This window comes from Mercurialis annua, linkage group LG8 (genome assembly GCF_937616625.2).
Source record: "Mercurialis annua linkage group LG8, ddMerAnnu1.2, whole genome shotgun sequence".
Taxonomy (NCBI): Eukaryota; Viridiplantae; Streptophyta; class Magnoliopsida; order Malpighiales; family Euphorbiaceae; genus Mercurialis; species Mercurialis annua.
The window spans coordinates 9,404,490-9,429,446 of record NC_065577.1 but is presented as its reverse complement, the minus strand read 5'-3'; the positions used below and the strand labels follow the sequence as shown (position 1 = coordinate 9,429,446).

The 24,957-nt window shown below is 32.8% G+C and overlaps 3 protein-coding genes across 4 annotated transcripts; all 3 read right to left on the bottom strand.

Moving 5' to 3' along the window:
* Nucleotides 1–28: 28 nt before the first annotated feature.
* On the bottom strand, nt 29–5,105 carry LOC126661128 (uncharacterized). Of its 2 annotated transcripts, XM_050354922.2 has the most exons (11): nt 4,716–5,105; nt 3,178–4,023; nt 2,722–3,075; nt 2,460–2,606; nt 1,904–2,374; nt 1,721–1,837; nt 1,578–1,602; nt 1,340–1,475; nt 1,133–1,256; nt 531–1,039; nt 29–404 (listed from the first exon to the last, which is right to left on the bottom strand). In XM_050354922.2, exons 1-11 carry the CDS (start codon nt 4,953–4,955, stop codon nt 212–214), a joined length of 3,162 nt encoding a protein of 1,053 aa, XP_050210879.1. In that variant the 5' UTR covers nt 4,956–5,105; the 3' UTR covers nt 29–211. The 2 variants fall into 2 exon arrangements, with proteins under 2 accessions (XP_050210879.1, XP_050210877.1); XM_050354920.2 differs by having other exon boundaries at nt 1,340–1,602.
* Nucleotides 5,106–7,036: 1,931 nt separating this feature from the next.
* Nucleotides 7,037–9,842, bottom strand: LOC126659484 (uncharacterized). Its single transcript, XM_050352770.2, has 5 exons — nt 9,715–9,842; nt 9,473–9,623; nt 8,942–9,061; nt 8,710–8,829; nt 7,037–7,367 (listed from the first exon to the last, which is right to left on the bottom strand). The coding sequence occupies exons 2-5, from the start codon at nt 9,590–9,592 to the stop codon at nt 7,302–7,304; spliced, it is 426 nt and encodes a 141-aa protein (XP_050208727.1). The 5' UTR covers nt 9,593–9,623; nt 9,715–9,842; the 3' UTR covers nt 7,037–7,301.
* An 11,142-nt stretch (nt 9,843–20,984) lies between these two features.
* LOC130014952 (uncharacterized) lies at nt 20,985–23,937 on the bottom strand. Its single transcript, XM_056104109.1, has 5 exons — nt 23,824–23,937; nt 23,585–23,733; nt 22,042–22,164; nt 21,847–21,992; nt 20,985–21,031 (listed from the first exon to the last, which is right to left on the bottom strand). Exons 1-5 carry the CDS (start codon nt 23,935–23,937, stop codon nt 20,985–20,987), a joined length of 579 nt encoding a protein of 192 aa, XP_055960084.1.
* Nucleotides 23,938–24,957: the final 1,020 nt, after the last annotated feature.

Genomic DNA, 24,957 nt, shown 5'->3' with positions numbered 1-24,957 from the left:
AGAATAAGTATAAAATAACATAAGAAAATGAAACAAACAGTACCCAACTAAAATTAAAAACATCAAATCTGTTTACAATGCAACACAAAAACACACAAATGAAACAAACTTAAAATAACAACATCCGAAGCACGATAATAGAAACAATATTAAGACCTATTTCTTAAAAGGAACCAAAAAAATATAGACAAGAACAAAAAACACATGGTGTCTAACCACCAACCCTCCTGAGTCTTGGAGGAGCTTCATCATCACTTTCAACTACAGAATCTGCCTTCCAAGTCGAGTATAGATACAATGCGGAAGCGTAGCGAGCACGATGTTGTTTGATATCAAAATCAGGACCCATGACCTTACCCTTAACAAAAAACTCAGCAGCGCAAAACATGTGAACTCCACAATCACTACGAAAAGGAGAGAAGAAGATAAGAAATATAATAGATGCACAGTTCACATAAAGTTGATATAAAGTTATAAAAATCTAAAGCAAACTGCTACTAAATAAGATAATGAAAAAATATAAAACTTACATATCGGTTTGAACAGGTAAGTTTTCAACATTCTCAATCCTGAATGGGTCTGACAACCTCTTTCCCTCATAAGGACCGGTAGTAGTATCAATGTCAGGTCGGGAATCAAAAAACTTGATTTCTTCTAACAAAATTGGAACCAGCTCACTGTAACATTTAACATATTCATTCGCTGATTTGTCCTGTCGGGCTGACCTCAATGAGTTATAAACGTAGATGCAGCGATCCTTGAAATTCAGACGGGCTAATATCCAATGCCAGTCTTTCTTACAATTGATAGGGATAAGAACATCATCGACATCTGACCACTTCGTGTTGCAACGCATGAAACCACCTTTCATGTAAAGAGACACAGTATTTTTTTCGGATACAAATGTAGTATCACCCTTTTTTGAGTACAAATCATAGATGGCTTGCATACGTCGGTCGAAAAAGTTATCAGTTGTCGCACATCTAATATTTTCAGTTTTGATCTTCTTTCTCAGATAGTAAAACAGAACATCAACATGCTGCCAAAAGAACAAAAAGTAAACTTAAGTTGATAATAACTTAACTAATAAATAAACTAAATAATAAAACGGAAAACAAAGGTAAATACTTACAGAACAGGAAATAGGATATCCAGAATGAAACAGGTTATAAAACCATGTTTTGGATTCAATATCAACTACGCCAAAATGAAGGCGAGGACGCAAGATGTCATTCTTCACATCATATATTTTCTTCCTATAAATATAAAGATAAACAAAGTAAATAAAATCAACTTAAATAAAATAAAGGATAAAAATAAAAAAAATTGTGAAACGAACTTCAAAGGCTTCATGCGTCCTTCATCAAGCCATAGCCGAACTTGCTCTTGTTTTTTGACATCGCTAAAACATATGCTTTTTTCATCAAATGGACATAAACAAACACTGCCAATACTTTGCTTCGGCACAATTAAGCCTGAAGAAGATCCAAAATCATTCAAAAAAGGGGACTTGAGTAAAAAACTAGGTTTTCCAATCCTCTTAGAAGGAACTGGAGTGACAAGATCAGATTCAATACCAAAGTTTGCTTGAACATAATCATCCTATCAAAAAATTTAGGAAAAATACAGTTAGTAACCTAATATAAACTCTATAGTAACCTAACACAAACAACAAAATCTAAACTTAAAAATACATATAGTAATTGAAAATAAAATGTACCTTCTGAGATTTCATTTTAGCAATGGTTTCCATTGCATTTTGCATAGCCTCTTCAATGCACTCTTCTGATAAATCAAACGTAGGAGATACTGGCGAAAACTGAGGTTGGCGCGGAACCTATTAAATTGAAAATATGGAAATTAGAAAGAAAAAAAAAACTTAATTTCAAATTATTAAATGTACCTCAACAACCGACGGGACAGCAAAATTTCCACCACTAATTCCCATATCCTTGGAGCAACCGGCAGCTTCCATATTACTAACTTTTGGAAGTTCCTTATCAAAGCCAGATTCAATAACATCAATTTTCTCCTCAACCAAATTATGAACATGTTCAGATTCCATAACATTCATTTTCTCCCCAACCACATCTTCCATTTCTTTATCCATATCTTCCAGTTTTTCATCACCTTGTTCTTCATCAGAAGACCCACCCTCATCACTTTCGTGCTTCGAAGCAGACTTATCCGCAATATCTTTATCAGGAGTTACCTTTTGACAATCAACAGAATCTTCAACTCCTATTCCGGATCCCATAAAACTACCATTAAAACTACCCTTCTTTGAACTCTCCTCAGCAGGAAGATCAACATTTTCTTCCTTCACAACACTTGCTGTGTGCGCGCTAGATGCTGCTTTTTGTGATCGTCTAACCTGATACAGATATGAAGTTCACATTAGGTTCATATCAAGTTGCAAAAACATAAAAAAAACCAAGTAAATTTTTTTTTCACAAAACCTTTAAAACTGGTTCTAATTCAGCAGAAGCAGTATATTCTGAATCAACATGATGTTCATGTTCAGCAGGTTTTCCACCAGAGTACGACTTATCGTCATCATTTTTATTGCCAATAGGCGAAGATGAGGCACCTAACTGTGAATGAACCTGTAATTAGAACAAAGTATTAGAATTACATATAACAAAATATTAGTTATTTAAATAACATAAACATGTAAAACTAAAATCATAATATTAAAAAAGACAAATCAGAATACATTACCTTTTTTGAGTCACCTGTACGCTTAATATTTGAATTCAACGAATTCACAACCTTCAAGACTTCGGAAAATTTCGAAGTGAACAGATGCTTAAATTCCAAAATATCAGCCTGCATTGTCTTCTGACCAGCCATAAGAAATTCTAACTTCTCTTCCATAACACTTAAGTTCAAAGTGTTTGATGTTTCTTCAGATTCTTTCGATAAATCAATTGCCGGAAAATAGCCATCCTGATTTCCAACTTCTTCACTAACATCCAATCCAGCCTTACCTTTACCTTTATTTTTTCTGAAAAAGTCACCTAAATTAAGCGCGTTCCTTTCAGCCGGTGTTGGAACAATAGACCGGAAACTTACCTATGACATAAGAAAACACATATAAACCTAATGTAAACCATATATGAAACAGACCAAACAAAGAATTAAGTAAATAAATATGAAATTTTTAAATGTACAAACCTCATCAGATGACACTTCAGCAAATAACTCTCTGTCAACTGCATAGTATTTTGCAACAATGAAAGCTTGCCAACGTAAAATACGGGGAATAGCAGTTTCATTCACCAACTGAGCAAAGGTATTTTTCGCTTTTGAGCAGCACTCGTAAAACCAACATTGGAGTACATAGGGAAAACCTTGCAGGCGATAGTCGTACCTATTTATATCTTGCTTGAAACTGCCCGGACTAAGAACGGACTTTGTTGTAAAACAATCAAAAGTATACTTGAAGACGTCAATACCCCACGGATAGTCATTGATGTCGTCAGAATCAACTACGTCAAAATCCTTCAAAGAAATACGAGTAGTATTTGGTGAAGCCAGCAAAAAATTTTGCAACAAATGCATAAATGCAAGCTTAAAACCATCCTCCTCCGACTCCCAACGTCTAGACAAAAACATATCCCTGAGTGTTTGCTTCGAAACCGATTGACACCCGCTGAAATACTTATCGTAAAGGCCGTTTAAAACTTTTGGATAACTGTACTTATTACTAGTTCCTTGGCAATTTAAACCAGACACCAACGCGAACTCCTCGATGCCAAACTTCAGCCTATGACCACCTACATGAAACCACATCTCAGATTTGTTCAACTGCTCGACCTCCCTCATTAAAAGACAGTGAACAATTTGGTTCTGCAGTTTAATCTTAGGAATGTCTATAATATATCCTAAGCAAGACTTCTTGAAGAGTTCCAATTCACCAGGACTGAGAGTAGACTTAATTTCAGTAATCACATCGTACGACAAACATGTATCGATCTTAGAATGAAAACGAGCTGCTGGGTTTAGTTTGAACTGCCAAAGCTGTCAAAAGGTAAAAGTGAAAATTAGTATATACTAAAATAACTCAATCTTATCTATATATGAACCATAAAATAGAAAAAAACAAATGAAACTAAAATTATGAACAAAAAATATTGAAAGAACAGACCAAAAAATAGGCATAAAATATAAAATTATGTACAGTAAAGGTTAACACAATTCAATATAACATGTAAACAAAGAAAATAAAAATTATCATACATCAAAATAACTCAATGTTACCTATATGTCAGCCAGAAAATAGCAAAAAAAGTATAAAATAAAATTCTGAACAAAATTATTGAAAAAACAAACAAGAAAATAGGCATAAAATATGAAATAATGTGGATTACATGTTAACACAGTGCATTGAAAACATGAAAACAAGGAATCTAAACCCTAAAACATAAGAAACACAGGAAATAACCAAAATATATAAAAAATTCTTTAAGAAAGAAAAAATTAACTACCTAATTAAATAATGTCAAAAATAATGAAGACATATATTAAAAATCAAAACAAACAGATATAAAAAATTAAAATCAACCCTAAAACTAAATAACAGAAACTAAAAAAAAGTAAACGAATGAAGCCAAAAATTAAAAATCAAAGCAAACAGAGGATTAAAATCAAACAAAAACCTAAAAAATAGAAGCTGAAAACATAAAACAACAACATAATCAATAAAAACAGACCTTAGGAGCAGATTCCTTAGGTTCATTGATGCAAACTCCTTTTTGCTTCTTTGATAAACCGGATAAGTGCTCTGCATGTCTCTTATTCAAAGAAATAGGAGAACGGCGAACTGAAGCTTCTCCAGTTGATTTACCTTTAGCCGATTTTGGAGTTTTCTTCGCTACTGTCTTCATCTTCATATCTCTGGTTTTGATTTTCGGTTTAGGTTGAAGATCAGAGGTGCGGCGTGTAGCAACCATGGAGTTACTGATGAAGAAAAGTGATAGCTAATAAACAGAGTATTAATGGCGAAAATGTAGGAAATCGTGGAGAGAGTGGGAGAAGTTAAAAAAATTGTTGCATTTGAAATGTAATAAATGAAATAACCGTTTGAGAAAAATGGAGAAGAAGAAGTGGGGTATAATGATTCAGTGTGACAGATACACAATAGTCTATATGTACAAGAGGGTTAAAATAGGAATATAAAATATAAAAAGGTAGGCATGAAAAGCATTTTAAAATTTTGGGAGATTTCTGCAAAAAGTTAAAACATGGGTCACTAACATAAACTTTTCAATATTTGGGGGATTCCATGTAATTTTCTCAAAAAAAAAAGATGACTCAGCTGCTCATCAGTCACATCTATTAATAATAATAGAAAAGATTAATTTGATTTTTAAATTTGTGTTTCATTGTCAGGCAAAACACATTTAATTTTTTAATCGACTAAATTCTAAAATTTGTGTCTCAGGGTCAAAATTTGTGTTCCATGGTCGGTATTTTTAATCGATTTTTAAATTTGCATTTCATGGTCGGTATTTAAATATGTCACTTTTAATTGTTTTAGTCAATTTGAGGTATACAAATCAGAAGTTATTAGATCCCGAAACACAAGTTTTGAGATCTAAAGGTTAAAAGTATTTGAACCTAAAATATAAATTTTTTTAAATCTAAAGAGTTTGTTTAAAAAAAGTTAAAAACAATTTATTTAATTCCTAAATACATGTTCGAAAGGCGGATTGTTCACTAATAATCATATGATGCATGAGTGTGAAAAAACAAAATAAACCAAATAAACACCTGTAATTCTTTTGATTATAAAAAACTAATTTTTACACAAATCGTACTGAACATACTGGTTCAATTCTGTTTAAAAAATTTAAATTTTTAGAGGGGTTTTTACAAAAATACCAGAAAAAGTGAAAAACTTACTTTTTTACCATGTAAAAAAAGTTTTTTCAAATATGCCATATTTATCCGTCATATTTATTTTATGTTTATTTTTAGTTTATTTTTTTTTTTAAAAAAATCTGGTATAAAAGTAACTAAAAATAAATCTGGTATAAAAGTAAATAAAAATAAAAAAATCTGGTATAAAAGAAAGTCTTTAGAAAAACATGGTAAAAAATAAAAAATTTTCAAAAAAGTGGTATTTTTAGTAAATTTCCCATTTATGAAATGTTAATTGATTTCAATTAGGTGGCAAATATTTTAAAAACCAGACATATGACCGAACCGATATGGTTCATATTCATTGAATAATGTAACTTGATCTAAGATATAAAAAAACAAATAATTCAAGACCAATCAATATATTTAATTTTAAATTTAAAATAATTACATGAAATTAATTTATTTAAAGTACATTTTAAGCATTATTTAGTTTTAGCCGCGCCATGCGATAGCATTGACCTATTAGTAATATATTTTTAATCTCTTTTTATTTTGGAATTATACCTTTGATCTTTTTAACAGCTAATGAGGGTCTTCTTCTTGTTACATGGCATATTTCAGCTCTTATAGTGTTTTTTATCCCTACTTTTTCTTATTTCTTTGGATGGAAATTTAGCCTAATTTTGGGATCAATGGATTAACTCTTTTATTAAAATGGAATGATTGTTTAAAATCATGAAGAAGAAAAATATATGCATACAATCATATTGTAAAGGCTTAATTACTTAAAAACCACTCACCTTAAATTTTTTTTTCGTTTATACCCTGACCTAGGAAAAAAATTCATTTATACCACGACGTATGTATTTATGTTTCACCTCTACCCCGAGGCACTAAATTAACCTCTTTTCATTAAGAAAAAGTTTAAAATATTTCTTCATTTTTAACCTAAGCTAATTAGAGTTTAATTAGAAATGAATTTTTCTCTAAATGAAGGACTATTTTAAACTTTTTTTTAAATAAAAAAATGTTAATTTAATACCTCGGGGTAGAGGTGAAACATAAACACATACGTCATGGTATAAATGAATTTTTTTCTAGATCAGGGTATAAACGAAAAAAAAGTTCAAGGTGGGTGGTTTTTAAATAATTAAGCCTATTGTAAAAGTAACTGAAATTTCCAATTGCATATCTGCAACATATTCCTATAATAATATATGTACCAATTCAAATAAAACAATATTTAAACTAATCAAAATAGGAAAAAGAAATAAAACCAAATTTAAAGCCAAAAAGGAAAACTCCTAAATTAAAGCGAATTAGGAAAATTCTTAATCCTAAATCAAAGCAAAAATCTCCGAAGGCCCTAAAATAGTAAAAATCATGTCCTACACTGCTCCGCATCAATCTTGTTTCCTCTTAGTCTTACCATGTCACTGGATATTGAAAATCTTCTTCAGTTTGACAACCAGCCTCCAGTCATTCATTGAGAGAGAATGCTATATACATAAAGGAGAAAATTTATGGGAGAAAAAACTCGAACGACTCGAGGCTTGGCAAATTTATTACTTGCATTTCCTTTTCTGAGAATAAATAGGATAGTGCTGCAGTTCTTTGTTTGGAAACACAGAGTATTTGAAAATTTAGACACACAAAATCTGATTAATCAAAAGGAGATGACTCCCTCCCTCCCTCAGTGAGGCGAGTCATGCAGTTCACAAAGTAAAATCATTGGCAGATAGATCAAGCAAACCTAATAATACTAGTATGAACTGCATGAAAGAAACTAATTCAAACTGAAATTGTCGAATAATGAGCATTTTATGTCAGCCGTCGTATATAAATAACGATGAAAAATGGCATAACAATGCTACCTTGCTATTCGTACAATTTCTTTAATATTACTAGGGATACAATCAGACTATGTTATTTTATCTTATTGTTATTTCTTTTCACAAGCTTTATGCACCTAGAGAACTTAGCAAAAAACTAATTTCCTAAAATTTAAAAAAAGGACCAAGACACATGCAAACAACCAAATAAGATGTTGCTAAAGGTCTCTCATGATTTCATTTAGTTTGTGACATAGATTTATGACAATGCATGGAGCAATACAACAATGGCTTATTATTAAATGGTGGAACTTTCCCAGCAAGAATTTATAGAGAAAATCCAATTCTGATGTTTGGTGATATTAAGGAGAAAAGGTTATTACTGTTTGAATTGATGATTCCCAAGTCAAGAGAGCAGCTTAAGCCGTTAGTGCTGGGACAAAATACCAAAAACATAGAAAAAGAAATTGACACCAGGCAGTGAACATTGGTAAAATTGCAAGCACTGGCCTAGCATTTCTTGATGACGTGAAGGTAAAAATGTTGGTAGGGAGGTAAAGTGTCAATATTAACATATTGCAACAGTTCATTCATATATTTGTTGGAGATAACAGCTCAGGGACTGTTCAATCTGATACAGTGATATTTATTTCACACAAACTTAATAATTAATACACATTGACTGGTCGCATTACGAGCACCGTGCGAGACACATAAAGCGAGACTAGTTCCATAGAAAGCATGTTCAATGAAACTTGTGGAGTTAGCTAATTAGTCTATTCATTGCTTCTTTCAATAGGAGAATTGATTGTGTTTAAGTGCATATTCTCATTTTGTCCACTGCTCACAATTCTAAATTTAGGATAATCAACTCAACTTAAATATCTAGAAAATCTAGAAAAATCCCAAGAAGTTCAAAAAGCAAAATACCTTTATAAATAGTCAAAAAAATCAGAACTCAATTCAAAAAATCGATGAGAAAAACAGATTTCAAATGCAAATCAATTACCCGGTAATGAGTTTTAAGAGCATCAATTGACCTCCTCGAAATATGGCTGACAAGAAGATCTCCAAAATCAATATTCATGCCGTTCAGTTTTTGTTGCTCCTCAGGACTGTTGTTAATAATCTACAAAATAACAAAGCACCCAATAGGGCCAAATAGATCAAACTAAGAACCTGGACTCATCGGAAAATGAAAACATAAACAAACAACAAAAGATCAAGATTCAGAATTCAACCTTAATTGCCACCTTCTGGCCTTTCATGGCATTATAAACAGGCATAAAGTCCTTCTCAATGCGGGCAACCTGGCCAACGTCAATAAACTCGTTGCGAGGAACACAAATTGGTGTCCCAACCTGTGTGAATAAAACACCGCATTCAGATACAATTGTTTTATGTACAAACTAACCTTTTTAAAAATACATATAACCGCATTAGATAAGACTTCAAAATACGGATAGCCTGTACCGTGTGTGTGTTAACAAGTAGCTTAATACAAAGGCATTGGCGTCGTTTTGAATACACCAACGGACCATTTGCTCATCAAAATATGTCACAGAATAGGCAACATCGAGTGTATTGTAAGTAGCCACAATGTATACAAATGATGTAATTGGTGACCGATATATTTCGATAAAATTAAGACGGACATTTAAGGGCCAGGGCCACATACCCTCAAAGATAAACAAGCATATCACAATCATTTAGGCACATAATGAAAGCCATCAGAACCAAATAGCATTCCCTAAATTAAAAGTAATACAAACCCTAAGTATGCCTTGGACGACTTCAACTCCCAAGATAATAGGATCATTCAGGCGGAAGATGCACCCTGGTATAATCTTCAGTGTGCAAGGGAACACTGCTTCCGCTGCAGCTATCTCCATCAAATTCCTTCAGATTCTCAATGTAAATTCTCTAGTAAACACAGAATTTTAATTCAGGATCATTACGAATGGTTCAAATTGAATTAGAAAACTAATAATAAAATATGAAATCAAGAACATACTGTTTTAGAGATTGAGAAGAGAGAATCGTGCGATTCGCGCCGTCTGGATAATTGAGCAACGACGTTAATCAGAGGTGTAGCTTTGGCGGCAACAAAACTTGTTTAGTAAAAGTAAAGGGAACAAAAACAATTGTAGAGTTGCTACTACATTTATAGGATAATTGATCCTGAAGATCACTAAACTTTAAATTTTTTCATTTCAGTCATTAAACTATTTTTTTTTATTTCGATCATTAAAATTTCATTTTTTTTCATTTTGGTATTTCAGGCCAAAAATATTTAGGTGGCAGTCAGAAGTTGACATGTGACAACCGGATTTTACAAGTTTTACTTTGAAAATTTATCATACATACATACATAATTTCACTTTTAAAATGACTTTTTGGATAAAATTAAGCATATATGGCAAGTTTTCAGGGTAAAAAAATGAATTCTGGCTGCCACCTAAGTATTTTTGGCCGGAAAATAAAATGAAAAAAAATGAAAGTTCAGTGATCAAAATGAAAAAAAATAGTTTAGTGACTGAAATGAAAAAATTTGAAAGTTCAGTGATCTTCAGGATTAATTACCCAAGAAGTATTTTTAGACTATTTTGTCATTTTGGCCGTTCGATAAAACTGATCCAATGGTGCAAAGATAAAAGGGCTTCTTCTTACATGAATGCTTAAATAAGTGGCCCACTATGCATTTATACGCCAGACTCAATTTTTGTATAGTTATACGCTTTTTGGGTTTAATACATCATTTGACCACTAAACTATACCATTTTATTCTCTGCGACCTCTAAACTAATTTTATGTTTTTTTGGACCTCTTAACTCTTTTTTTGTTCTATTTAACCCCTCATCCGGAATGTGCACACCACGCACGATGACGTGGATAAAATTGCTGACATGGCTTTGCTGACATGGGGTTAAATAGAATAAAAGAAGGCAGAAGGTACAAAAAAACCCTCGACTTTTTCTCAAAAGTACAAATCAGCCCTTTTACTTTTTTTGGGCACAATTAAACCCTCGTATTTTTAAAATTGAACAATTAAACCATTGTTGTTTTAAAATTGAATAAATAAACCCCTTTAGTTTACTTTTCGGACACTTACCCCCTCAAAATTTTGGTAAATATTTTAAATATTAAAATTATTTTTGAATTTTTTTTCTATATGATTATGAGAGACATGTCAGCCATTAACGAGTGTTTCTAATGATGCTGGATGAAAGGGGCTATTTGTTCTTTTTGTAAACAAAAAGGGCTTAATTATACCTCAAAAAAGTAAAAGGGCTGATTTGTACTTTTATGATAACTACGAGGGTTTTTTTGTACCTTCTGCCATAAAAGAAATAGTTAAGAGGTCCAATGGAATACTAAAATAGTTAAGAGGTCATATGTAATAAAAGGGTAAGATTTACGAGTCAACAAATATATTAAGCCTAAATATTTTTTAAATTTAAAATAAAAAGTAATGTACTTTACCTATTATTTGAAAAAAATCATTTAAGGCTTTAAAAATCATGAAATTTAGCGTGTTTTCCAATTTTAACACAAATTTTAAAAATTCAGAATTGCTTTGAAAAGTTTAAAATTGCAAAATATTAAAAGCTGGTGTATTAAATTTTTAAAATTGAAAATTCGAGACACACATTAAAAATTATAATTTTTAAAAAAATTTAGTCTTTATTTAATATTATCACAGTATAGTAAATTATATATTTTATAATATCGTTAAAAACAGACAAACTCCATTTATCATTATTGAAATGTAAACAAATATTTACATGTACAAGAAGTTATATTATATAATTATTTGACTAAATTTCAATATTTATTTATTTTTCTAGAAGATTAATTAGGTAAAAATTAACTAATTATATTTTTGAGAAGGTTAAATGGGTAAAAATTAAAATTTTGAAGGTGCAATAGGAAAATAAAATAAGTTCAGGGGTCAAATAGAATAAAATAGTGTAGTTCGGAGTTAAATAGAACAATTTATACATTTTAATTGTCCTTCACGCGCTTTAAAGCGTTTGAAAACACGCGCTTTTACCACGTTGGAAGAAAAAGGTCAGATCGGCAAAAAAGTTGCAGTGTTAAATAGAACAAAAAATTAAAGAACAAAGGATCATTTTACCCCCTGAACTTGGCGCAAAGTATCAAAAACGTCCAAATTAGCAAAATGGGATCACTTTTACCCTGAACTTGTCAAATTTGGTACAAAAACCCCCTCCCCACTCTCACTTAAGAGAGTGAGATGCACTCTCCGGTTTTCAAAGGTGGTTTTTCTTTTAAGGTGGTTTTAAATAAAAAAAAGGTTTAAAATAGTCCTAATTTTTTTCAAACATTTTAACTTAATACCTAATAATTTAAAAAAAAAAAGACAATTTCACCCCTTCAATAATAAGCTTAAAATAACAAATTAATCCTCCAATTTTAATTTTTTTACAATTTTTTTTAATTTATATAGATATCAACAATTTTATAAAATCAAAAACCGTAAAAAAAACTATACACTAAAAATTAAAATCAACCCTTCGGAATAAGAAAAATTAATTTTCGAAAAAAAAAAGTCTGTTTTCAGGCGAGGAGGAGCTCCTCCTCGCCTGAGAAGAGCTGCTGCTCCGGTAAGGAGCAGCAGCCCTTCAAGAACAGATCCAACGATCTATTCTTGCAAGAACAGATCGTTTGATCTGTTCTAGGTAGAACAGATGTTGCGATCTGTTCTTGGGCAAGAACAGATCGCTATATCTGTTCTTGCCCAAGAACAGATCGCCTCGGATCTGTTCTTGGCGAGAACAGATCCGTGGATCTGTTCTTGGATCAAGAACAGACCGTGGGTCTGTTCTTGATTCAAGAACAGAGAACGTTCTTGAAGGAGCTGCTGCTCCGATGAGCAGCAGCTCCTCTTCTCCGGCGAGGAGGAAGAGCTCCTCCTCGCCGGAAATGAAAAAAGTATTTTTTTTGTGTAAAAATATCTAAAAGGGTCCTTAGATTAATTAGGAGTTAATTATGATTAATTAGAATTCAATTAGGAGTTAATTATAACTAATTAGAATGAATAATGGTTAATTAGAAACTCACTCTCCATTTAGGGTGCCACGTCAGCGTAGGGGTGTTTTTGTACCGGTTTTGACAAGTTCAGGGTAAAAGTGATCCGGTTTTGCTAATTTGGACGTTTTTGATACTTTGTGTCAAGTTGAGGGGGTAAAGTGATCCTTTGTTCAAAAATTAAATTAAGAGGTCCAATAGAATATAAAATTAGTTTAAGAGTCTCAGAGAATAAAAATATATAGTTTAGAGGTTAAATGATGTATTAAGCCAACCCTTTTTCTTTGTTTAAATTTGCATGTATACATTATTTTTTGGTGGTAATTTCCCAAAATACATGTTTTGGCATTTTATTTACAATTTTACATTGCAAGTTTTTACTTTTTTTTTCTGACTTTTTTCATTTACGAAAAATACCTTTTTTTTTAATTTCATAAATACCTTTTTTGGTTTTCAATTTCGGCTTTCGGTTTTTCGGTTCGGTCAACCGAACCGGCCGAAACGACCGGCAGTTTTTTTATATAGTGTAAGATTAGTGTATATATAGTGTTAATTTTTATTTTTTATTGATTTTTTTCCTGTAATTTTTTATTTTATTTTTTATAGTGTAACAGTAGTGTATATATAGTGTTTTTATGATATTTATATAGTGTAAAATTAGTGTATAGGTAGTGTATAAGTAGTGTATTAATGACATTTTGTAGTGTTTTTTGTGATTTAACCATGAAACTCTGCAAATACACCATAAACACTGCAAATACACCATAAATATTGTAAATGCACCATAACTATACTAAAAAACGGCAGAAATACACCATTGATACACCAAAAATACACTAAAACGTAAATATATTATAAAATTATTACAAATGCATCATAAATCAATATTTTCTTTACAAAATCAGTAGCAATAAACAAATCTATGAATAAAAGAAGACAAAATAAATAATTACTATGAATAATAGAACAATTTTATAAACAAAAAACTATAGATCTATAATAATTTATTTACAAAATATTTAAATCACTAAAAAAACCTAAAAAATTACACAAATCTAAAAACGAGTCGAGAAATCCATAGCGCGAACGGAAAAGACGAACGGACTTGCGCGAACGGAAAAGACGAACGGAAAAACGAGCGGAAACGACGACAAATCCATCGGAAGTAGACGAACGGAAGCGCGACCGGAAAGACGAACGGAAAAGTAATCGGAGAAGATAAACTGAAAATCAAATGAAAAAAAGAAAAAAAGAAGAAGATAAGTTTAGAGAGAGAAGAAGAGAGAGAAGAGAGAAAAAAAGGTGGCTATGTAAAAATTTAACCTAAAATGAGATAAAACTTCTTTATATAGTGGATATTCTTGGTAAATAAGTTAGCTTATTAGGTAATGTAGGATAAGAGAAAAATGATGTAAATATTTTACCCAAAACAGGTATTTAGAGAGAAATTCTTAGGTAGAGTAAATCCATCACGCCATCCGTAGACTAAGCCAATCATGTCATAACACCTCATTAAAATGAGGGTATTCTTGTAATATTATTGTTCAAAAGTGTATGTAAATAACAAACGAAATTATAAAAATACCCTCATTTTAAGGTGTTATAATATGATTGACTTATTATACGGATGACGTGGTAGACTAAGTCTACATAAAAAAAATTTATATTTAAAAAATAATTCCTATTTTTTTGTTATCCTTTGGACAATTAAAGAATTACACTTCTTTTTATATATAAAGACTTTCACTAATAAAATAAATGGCCTACATCACATTTATTCGTCTTGACATATATGTTCTCTATTGTTGCTAATTTATAAAATAAACAAAACCATTATTTAAAGGAAACTTAAAATTTTAAGTCACCTAACAAATTTATGTATTATATATTTTTTTGAACTCTTTAGATTTTTCACAAAGATAAAAATAACAAATAAGCTAATTATTTATTATATATCAATTTTTTTATGAAGATATCGATTATTATTTTCAACAATTTATTTATTATATTAAATTTTTTATTTTTAAACAATAAACATCATTTGTATTAGTTCAAAACATTTAAATATTGATGTTTACATATATAATAAAATTATAAAATATAAAATATATAACCTTTTATCTTTTTTTTTATGAATTTAAATTTTATAAAAAGCCACAAAAGGCAAAAGAACTACTACAAGAGCTTACGCCATTTAAGGCTACGACTCTAAAGAAGGAAACACAAGCTAGGAGAAAAAAATGCTATCCGAATTCCTATACAAATCTAATCCCGAGTAAACAAAAGAGGGATGAAAGCATTTGAAATAGACCACCGAACAAGTAAAGCTACGAAAGACCACGTCCAACAAAGAAGAGTCTTTGTTATCAAAAATTCTCCTATTCCGACATTTCCACAACTCCCAAATAAAGACCATTCAAGTCGTAATCCAAAGTTTTGTGCAAACCCCTGAAGGGATAATAGCTGTCCATTGTAACAAGAAATCTTCCAACGTACAAGGCAATACCCAAGCAACTCCTAAACTTTGAAAGACCAAATACCATAATTTCCTTGCAAAGGAACAATGCAAAAAAATGTGATTCATAGATTCACCTTCACCACAATGAACATTACCGTTAATGATAATCCTCCGAGAAGCCAGAAAAACTAGAGACGGAATGATATTATGTAAAGCTGTCCATATAAAGAATTTTATTCTCGGAGGAGCCTCTTATTTCCAGCACAACTTGAAACCGTCCAACTGATTTGAACTCGCTGCTGATAAACCCGCTAAAGAACTAGAACAGTTGCGCAGAACTGTTACCATACTAGTAGCTGAAAATCCTTTTGATGTAGACCCAACACATAAGTCATCATCACCTGCTTGCCGGCCTTGAAGCTTACTCAAGTACAGCCGCTGCAAGTCATCAAAAGATGTAGCTTCCGCAAGCCTTAATCTCCTTCTCCATTTCCAGCCAGTGTTATGCACCATTCCAACAGTGGCCATCTTCATGTTTGATAGCTGAAATAGGCGTGGATAAAGAACTGCAACAGTCCCGGTCCCTACCCAATTATCATGCCATAACGACGTTGAATTTCCATTGCCAATTATGAATCTCACATTATTAACAAAATTCTGCCAAACCATGACATCAAGACAGCAACACTTTCTTATTCCTTTCCAAACAAATGAAATCTGACTGACGTTACCATTAAGAAGATTATTCCAGCTTTCTAACGAAGAGCAAGCTGAAATAACCTCAAACCATAACGAATTTTGATTAGCCGTGCGTAGCTTCCATATCCATTTAAATAATAAGCTTTGATTCCTCAATTTTAGATTACAAATCCCCAAACCTCCTGCATTGAATTCTTGACAGACAACATTCCAAGATATTTTACACCATACCCGAGAAGACGTTGACCCTTTCCAAAGAAATCACCTCATATAAGACTCAAGTTCTATTTGCACATTGACTGGCATAGCTAACAAAGACATGAAGTACACAGGTATGCTGAAAAGGACTGATTTTAGCAAAACTAACCGACCTGCAGGAGAAAGCAAAGAACCTTTCCAGAGTGCCAACTTAGATTTGAAACGCTGAATTACAGTATCCCACATAGAAACTGGGATACGCTTAATTGCCAACGGTAAACCGAGGTACTTCAAAGGGAAATACTCCACACGGCAGCCAACCACCAAAGAAGCTGATGTCAAATCCTCTTATGAAACATTAACTCCCAAAATAGAGCTCTTGTGGAAATTAATTTTCAGACCTGAGATTAGCTCAAAACAACGGAGAATGCGAGTTAAATTATGCAGCTCAGCCAAATCATAAGGAAGGAAAATAATAGTATCATCTGCAAATTGAAGAACAGAGATTGGTTCCGAAGAACCCGAAAAATTAAACCCCTTTATCAGACCAAGATCAACCGATTTTTTTAAATAGATTTCAGACCTTCTGCTGCCAAAACAAAAAGAAAAGGAGAAATCGGATCTCCCTGGCGAACTCCCCTTTTTAACTGAATTGGATCTGTTGGACTTCCGTTAACAAGAACAGAAGTGAAAGCAGAAGATAAACAAATTGACATCCATTCAATCCATTTCGCAGGAAAAGACATTGATTTCATAACATTCAATAGGTAATTCCAATCCAAGCTATCGAAAGCCTTATGAAAATCAAGTTTAAGGACTAAAAGCTTGTCATTTCTTTTTTTTGCAAAATGAATTAATTCATTTGCAATCATGGAACAGTCCATGATATTCCTCCCTTTAATGAACGCCTGCTGATGATCCAAAATTAAAAAAGGAAGTAAGGGGGCTAACCTGGTAGACAGACATTTAGAAAGCACCTTATAAATTCCATTGATCAAACTTATAGGTCGATAATCATTGATGTTTGTACTGCCATGCACCTTAGGAATAAGGACAATAAATGAAGAATTTACACCCTTAGGAATTACGTTTTGTCTGTAAAAACAATCGAAAAATTCCAAAAAACATCTTTGATAAACGGCCAAGCACGTCTGTAAAAGAAGAAATTAAAACCATCAGGGCCCGGCGCTTTATTCTCCCCGCAAGAAGTAAGAGCAGAGTGAATTTCTAATTCCTGAAATGGCCGAATAAGAGTAGCAGATTGGGATTGAGAGAGCTGTTTAAACACAAGGCCTGACAAATTGACGGGGATCGCATGTGATTTATCAAACAACGATGAATAAAAAGAATGAATTTGTGTCCTTATATCTGCCGGAACAGTGAAAGTAGAATCCCCCACCGAAACAGCCGTAATAAGATTATAACGGTAATGTAATGAGGTTGTATTATGAAAGAACCTAGTATTTTTATCACCTTGAATACACCATTTCAATCTAGCCTTTTGAATCCACAAGCTCTCAATATTTTTTTCTGCCTTCCACAACTCAGACCTACAATTACCCAGGAGAGCTGTTTCAACATCAGTTAGAGTCCTTAAATCCGACACAGATTGCAGCCTAAAAATTTCAGCAGAAAGATCGGCCACTTTCTTATTTTGATCTCCGAAAACATCCTCATTCCACTGTTTAATCTTCCATCTCAGCTGCTTCAACTTAAAAACAACAGAAGGATTATTTTCTGCCGAAGATATAACCTCCCAAGAAGAAGAAACAAAGTCTTTGAAATCCTCATGATCCCACCATGCGTCAATAGAACGAAATGGCCTCGGTCCCCAGTCAATTTTAAGATCAGACTGAAACAGAATGGGAACGTGGTCAGACATTCCCCCTTGAAGAGCAGACAACTTGAGATTCCTCCAAGTATTGGTAACTTGCGTAGAAACAAAACATCTATCGATTCTAGAACGAGAGGCAGAATTCCTCCAAGTAAATGTGAGACCTTGTAACTGAACATCAATCATCTCAGACTCATTCAAGAACTCACGTAATGCGATCATGGATGGAGAAAAGCTAACACAATTCAAACGTTCCGAAGGCTCAAGAATTTCATTGAAGTCCCCACTTAAAAACATCAAACCAGAAAAAACAGTAAGGGGAAGCAGCTCTGTCCAAAGTAAAGATATTTCCGCAGCAATGTTACTAGCATAAATGAGCAAAAGACGCATAGAATAAGAGCTGAAAACGAAATCTATGCAAATCCAACGACCTCCTTTTAAAACTTAAGTATTGCTTAAAAGAACCGTATTCCAGATAATCAGTAACCCTCCTGAAGCCCCAACCGACGGAACCCAACAAATATCAAAATCTAAGTTAGGCCAAAGTTTCCTTACCAAAAAAATATCAATAACTTCTCTTTTGGATTCCAACAACCCGATACACGAAAGATTATTTTTGTTGACCACATTACGAATAAAACACTGCTTTCTAGAGTTCAGTAAACCTCCTCTGCAATTCCATGAAATAAAGTTAAAAGGCATCGACATAAAAAAAAATAAAGCCTTGAATAGCAAAACCCTTAAAGTTGCTGATTCTCTAGATCTTTTTCCATGTTCCTAATGAGATGTTTCATTGCTTCCGCTATCGAATCTTTATGAAAAAAACCTAGAGAATGTCCCACATCCCAAATTTTCAAAGCCTCGTCGAACAAACCTTCTACAACTTTATCCTTCGCTGAAATAATCAAGTTGTTCATGTTTTCGACATCATTCATTGAAGCCTGTTTATCCGATGATACCTGAGGATCTGAGTAAGATTTGAGACTACCGTTTGTCAAGATAAGTTTGTGTGGTCTTTTTAATCTTAAAACTGTCTTCTTTGAAGGATTCTTCCCCAACTCGATAACTGACTCCGGTGAAACTATAGCTACAGGCAAGCTATTCTGCACTGTCTCCTGGTTAGAGAAAGCTAGAGGAAGAACAGACTGCATACCTGAATTCTGAACATCCTCCAAACAACCCAAATTATCATTCTGTGTCTGCAACTGACTATCAACCGGATTCTCAACCCTATCATTCTGAATATCATCCGCCTCAGAACCAATATCATTGTCTGACTCAACACCTCTGCTGAAATAAAACGGCTGATCAACTTCAAAAACATGAATAGTGAATTGCACATCCCCAAGATAAACTGATAAGGATTCGTTAATCCACCCATTGACAGTTGAAATAAGAACACATCCTGAATCCAGTCTATCCTTTACATACACCAAAGGATGAATCTTCACAGTTTCCCCAAAGTTATTAGCAATTTCTTCGAACACCTCTGGGCACCAATAAGCTAAGGGAATTCCCGAAATAGATATCCAAGTCATCCTAAAAGTAGGAATTTTAAAGTCAGTCGCCTTAGTGAACGAATGAAAAAATTCAGATAATTCCTTAGATTTAGTTGCCAGAAAATGCATCGCATCCAAATAAGAATCAAAAGAAATAAGAATCCAACAACCACCCATAATAGAGACCTCATCAAAACAAATATTTTTCGACACCAAATAAAGTTTTGCCTGCAATAAGGATTGAGCTGAATTGATCCTTGCCACAACTGATCTCTCCAACCAATCTCTATTAGCTTCCTTAACAGTTTCCTTGTCCAAAGTTAATTTCAACTTTTGAGTCAAAATAATAGAGTCTGCTTCATTAGAGGAATTCCCAGAAGAGATAACCTCAGCGTAGCTTCTTTTGTCCCTGAATGCTGGCTTCACAATCTCCAACGGTTACTTGGGTAACTGCTTATTGAAAACTGGAGGGGGAACATGTTGGACTCCAGAAAAACGCGATCGAAATGCTCTCAATCTGAATTGCCCAATGATTATCATGTTCAGCTGAGCGATAATCCACTCTAACTTCTCCTTTCCTGCTGGCCTTAGGAAACCAAAATTGCAACCTCTCCTTGATAATTTTTTTGCAAGAGTAACTCTTCCAAATACCTTGTATTTTGCAAACGCATTCTCCAAGTCTGAAAATCTCCATGAACTTGGAAAATTTTCAAAGTATATGATAGCCGAATCTTCGTGTGTTGGAGTAGAAACATTCCCGTTGCTCTCATCGTAAGGACGCTCAACTCTATTTCCGAAATAGTTGGCATTCCGGCGAAAGGGGTAGGGTTTTTGGTGGTTTTGGTGGTGAAACGGTTTAGGGTTAGGGTTTCGCATGATACTTCGTTTAACTTAATTTTATATAACCTTTTATCTATATAATTTTATATAACCTTTTATCTATATAATATTAGAATAAGAAAATATTTTTTAAAACGTATTTTAAAAATATCTTCATAAACAATATTTTTATTGTTTTTATTAATATTATTATTAGAATGCAAATATCTTGAAATTGAGATTTGTATATATTATGAATGAATACTAACTCTAATATGAATGAATATAGTTTAAAAAAATTATTATAAATAATTTTGTATAGATAAACTAAAAGATAAAACTTATAAATTATTTTAAAAGAAACCGTTTATAGGATATAAACTAATAAAATAAATAAAAAAAGAGTCGTTTTTCGAATAAATTTGATTTTATTCCAGTTTTAATTACTTATTAGTTGCTCGTTGGTTGATCGTTGGTTTTTCGTCGGTTTCTCGTCTGTTGCTCGTCAGTTGCTCGTTGGTTAATTTTGTATGAGATTTTGTCTTTATTGATTTCTATAACCAACAGATATTTATAAATTCATTTGAATGAATAAATGAATGTTTAATTTCTTTAATTATAATTAAATCAATATTATATATGATAAATAATTATGTAATTATTCGTTTCGAGGTACAATTTGCACTCGTTAAGTAATTAAGAGAGTTTTATTTATCTTTTATTTTTCAAAATATTAAAGGAACAATGACTACGAACATATCTAAATACATTTCTAGTCAATCAAATAAAAAAATTACTAGCATAGTGAAAAATTATCAATTGAGAAATAAATGAGAAAAAAGTATTTTCAAATACGACGATCGAATCAATTTTTTGAATCAACGAGAATATGGATTAAATTTTTCAATAACATGTTTATTTCAAATCAATTAGTAAAAAATCCATATATATATATATATATATATATATATATATATATATTATAAGTAAAATAAATAATAAAATATAGATATTTTATAAAAAATATTAAAAAGCTAAATAAAAAGAATAAAATATAAAAAATTATAAATTAAAAAACTCTTGGAATTTTTAGTCCTTTTTAATTGATAGTGTGTATTGTTTTTTACCTTTAAAAATAATTCAAAAAAGAAGAAGAAGAAGGTAGAGTTGGCAAAGAACAAAAATGAAGATGAGAAAAAGTGAAGGACATGATGGATGGTGAAGAAAGGAGTAGAAGTGCAAAAGGAAAATTAAAAAGGCGTGCGCTTGATCACTTTAGTTTTATGAGGCATTTTTACAAAATTTTTTAAAAAATAGAGTACACCATGTCATTTCCTCAAGGTAATAACAGTAATTTTTTTTTTAGAAAGCCTAATTTCAAATCGGACAGAACCAGCTGGTCAGACCAAATTAACCGGGAAATGGACCCATGTCGGGCCAATTAGATATCAAAATATAAAAGTTAAAAAAAGTTTGTAAAACTGGGCTGTATCTGATATATATTTCTGAAGTATGGAAATATGAAACACCAGATGAACTTGTGACATATCAATCGGTAATTCCAACTTATATGCAACTTTCCTATACGTTCTATAATCGGGTATGGTCCCATATACCTTGGTGATAACTTTCCTTTCTTGCCAAAACGTATTACACCTTTCATCGGTGATTTTTTGAAAAAAACACAGTCTTCAACTTGAAACTCTACGTCTTTTCTCTTGGAATGTACGTAACTGTTTTGTCAACTAAAGCGGTGTTCAGTTGTTGTCTAATCAATGGTACCTTTTCCGAGGTAATCTAAACAGTCTCTGCTCCTGTCCTCCAACTTCATTCCAACATATATGGGATCTACACTTAGGTCCATAAAAAGCTTCATAAGGAGCCATTTCAATGCTCAAATGATAGCTGTTGTTGTATGAGAACTCTACTAACAGTAAGTAGTGTTGGACCCTTGTCCTTTCAAACGCCTTTGTTTTGACTTTGACAATCAAATATGAGTGATCTAATATTGTTTATTAGTGTATAGGAACTCATAGGAACAATTGGAAGTCAATTCAGAGCTCTCTAGCAAAAATCGAGTTTTTGAGTTGCAAGCTATCTAGTAGCATATCTCGCCCGTGATGAACTTTCATCTCGGGGGCGATATATATCACGGGGGCGACACAAAATATCATGGGGGCGATATTTGAGCTTATCAAACCTAGCCGACCGTAGGGAAGAATCTCGGGTGCGACGAATGGATCTCGGGTGCGATAAATGAGACCGTTGAAGATCCAACAGATATATTTTTGAAGACCCAATGAAGCGTTGACACGTGACACTAGTCGTTGAAGGATTTTGACTTATTTAAATATCTCGCCCGTGATATTTCCATCTCGGGGGAGATATTTCTTTTGAATGCAAAATTTATTTTGTTTGTTAGTGCTTTGTGTGGGGATTGCTTTGGGTATACATATAAACCCATTTGCAATATTTCAAGGTTAATGATTTTCAAACCTTGAAACAATATCTCGCCCGTGATATTTCCATCTCGGGGGAGATATTTCTTTTGAATGCAAAATTTATTTTGTTTGTTAGTGCTTTGTGTGGGGATTGCTTTGGGTATACATATAAACTCATTTGCAATATTTCAAGGTTAATGATTTTCAAACCTTGAAACAACAAACACACAACTTTAAATCATATTTGTTTTGTTGTAGTTTTGGAGTAAGCTTATAAACTCCTAAATCATTGTGGGTTCTTGATTAGTCTTAGAAAATCAAGTGTGAGTTAGAGTTTAGCTTTGAGAAAACTCAACCCTTCTAAGTTAAAGATTAGCTTTGGAAAATCTCATAGTTGGTGTTTAGCTATAAAGCACTAAGTTTGAAGTTAGCTTAGACTTCTTATGAATCTCTTTTAGTGGATTCTAAATCTCAATCTTTGATTGAGTAGTGGAGTAGGATCGTTTTGTTATCCGAACCACTCTAAATCTCTTGTGTCAATCCTCTAAACTCTTAACCTCTTTTAAATTCTTATTTCCGCTTTAAATAATTTTAATCTTCCAATTCATAACTCAAAATCCGGTTTGCCATACCCCATAGGGTCTATTAAGTAGGTATCCCAACTTCCTTCAAAATCCAAAATGCAAAGTCGAAGCATATCTTCGAGAGTTGGAATTATTCTTTCAGACTATCCATCTGTCTAAGGATAAGAAGCAGTACTGAAGTTTAATTTCGTTCCTAATGCTTCTTGCAAACTCTTCCAGAAATGAGAGGTAAAAATTGAACCTCTGTCTGAAACTATTGACACAGGAACTCCGTGTAAATTGAAAATTTTGTCAATATACAATTGTGCCAACTTTGCCGCAGTATACGTCGTCTTAATAAGAATAAAGTGAGCGCACTTTGTCAGACGATCCACAACTACCCATATAGAATCATAGCCTTTTTGTGCTTTTGGCAAACCGACTACGAAATCCATTGTAATCCGTTCCCACTTCCATTATGGGATGGGTAAAACTCGCAAAAATCTAAATGGTCGTTGATGTTCCAACTTAACTTGTTGACAAGTCGGACACTTAGATACAAGCTCCGCAATATCCTTTTCCATTCCACTCCACCAATACATCTTCTTGATGTCATGATACATCTTTGTTGATCCAGGATGTATACTATATGTAGATCCATGGACTTCTTCCATGATCTTTTGTTTTTATCCTTCCATTTCTGGCACACACAATCTTGTATTCTGCCTTAAAGTTCCATTACAAAACTAAAATCTTGAATATTTCCTTATTGAACTCCTTCTATTAGTCCTTTCAATTGAGGGTCCACAACTTGTAGTTCCTTGATTCGATCATCCAATGTTGGTCGAATATTTAATTGAGCTAACAAACTTCCAAGGTTTGAAATCTCAAACTTAACTCGTTGGTTATACAATTTCTGAACCTCTTGTACTAATGGTCTTCGCCACATAACAGTAATGTGAGCAAGACTGCCTGCAGATTTCCTGCTCAAGGCATCAGCCACTATATTGGCTTTTCTTGGATGGTACTAAATAGTACAATTATAGTCCTTTAACAGTTCTAACCATCTCCTCTGTCTAAGGTTCAATTCACGTTCATCAAAGATGTACTTCAAACTCTTATGATCCGTGAATATCTCACATGCTGCTCCATACAAGTAGTGCCTCCAAATCTTTAGTGCAAAACTTATTGCCGCTAATTCCAAATCGTGAGTCGGATAGTTCACTTCATGTTTCTTCAGCTGTCGAGAAGCATAGGCTACCACTCGACCATGCTGCATTAAAACACATCCTAATCCAACTCTCGAGGTATAACAATACACTGTGATCCCTCTGTTCCTTCAGGTAAAGTTAACATTGGTGCTATCGTCAAGCACTCTTTTAACTTTAGGAAACTAGCCTCACACTTGTCCGACCATTCATACTTAGTATTCTTTTGTGTAAGGATTCGGGGGGGGGGGGGGGGAATGTTCCTTCTTTTAAGTTAATGAACAATAACCTTTTATATAAATGAATTTGGAACTTGATTAAATTAGATTATAACAGCTTATGGGTGGCAGCGACAAATAATGGCTCGGGGATATCCTCTTATCAAGATCTACAACTTTCCAGCTTCAAAAAAATGTCACACATTTAAAAGGGATCTTTAATGTTTGTGTAAAGAATGTTGACTTGTGGGTTTTCTTTAAATCCCAA

Coding starts and splice junctions, on each gene's coding strand:
- LOC126661128 (XM_050354920.2), bottom strand. CDS start 4,955: ATGGTTGCTACACGCCGCACCTCTGATCTTCAACCTAAACCGAAAATC. Junction 4,024..4,715: donor CTAAGGAATCTGCTCCTAAG/GTCTGTTTTTAT, acceptor ACCTTTTGACAG/CTTTGGCAGTTCAAACTAAA. Junction 1,838..1,903: donor CTGTCCCGTCGGTTGTTGAG/GTACATTTAATA, acceptor TCAATTTAATAG/GTTCCGCGCCAACCTCAGTT.
- LOC126659484 (XM_050352770.2), bottom strand. CDS start 9,592: ATGGAGATAGCTGCAGCGGAAGCAGTGTTCCCTTGCACACTGAAGATT. Junction 9,062..9,472: donor TCGTCCAAGGCATACTTAGG/GTTTGTATTACT, acceptor TTATTCACACAG/GTTGGGACACCAATTTGTGT. Junction 8,830..8,941: donor GCCAGAAGGTGGCAATTAAG/GTTGAATTCTGA, acceptor GTTATTTTGTAG/ATTATTAACAACAGTCCTGA.
- LOC130014952 (XM_056104109.1), bottom strand. CDS start 23,937: ATGGAAGAAGTCCATGGATCTACATATAGTATACATCCTGGATCAACA. Junction 23,734..23,823: donor AAAAGGATATTGCGGAGCTT/GTATCTAAGTGT, acceptor CCATAATGGAAG/TGGGAACGGATTACAATGGA. Junction 21,032..21,846: donor ACCATACCCGATTATAGAAC/GTATAGGAAAGT, acceptor TTGATTGACTAG/AAATGTATTTAGATATGTTC.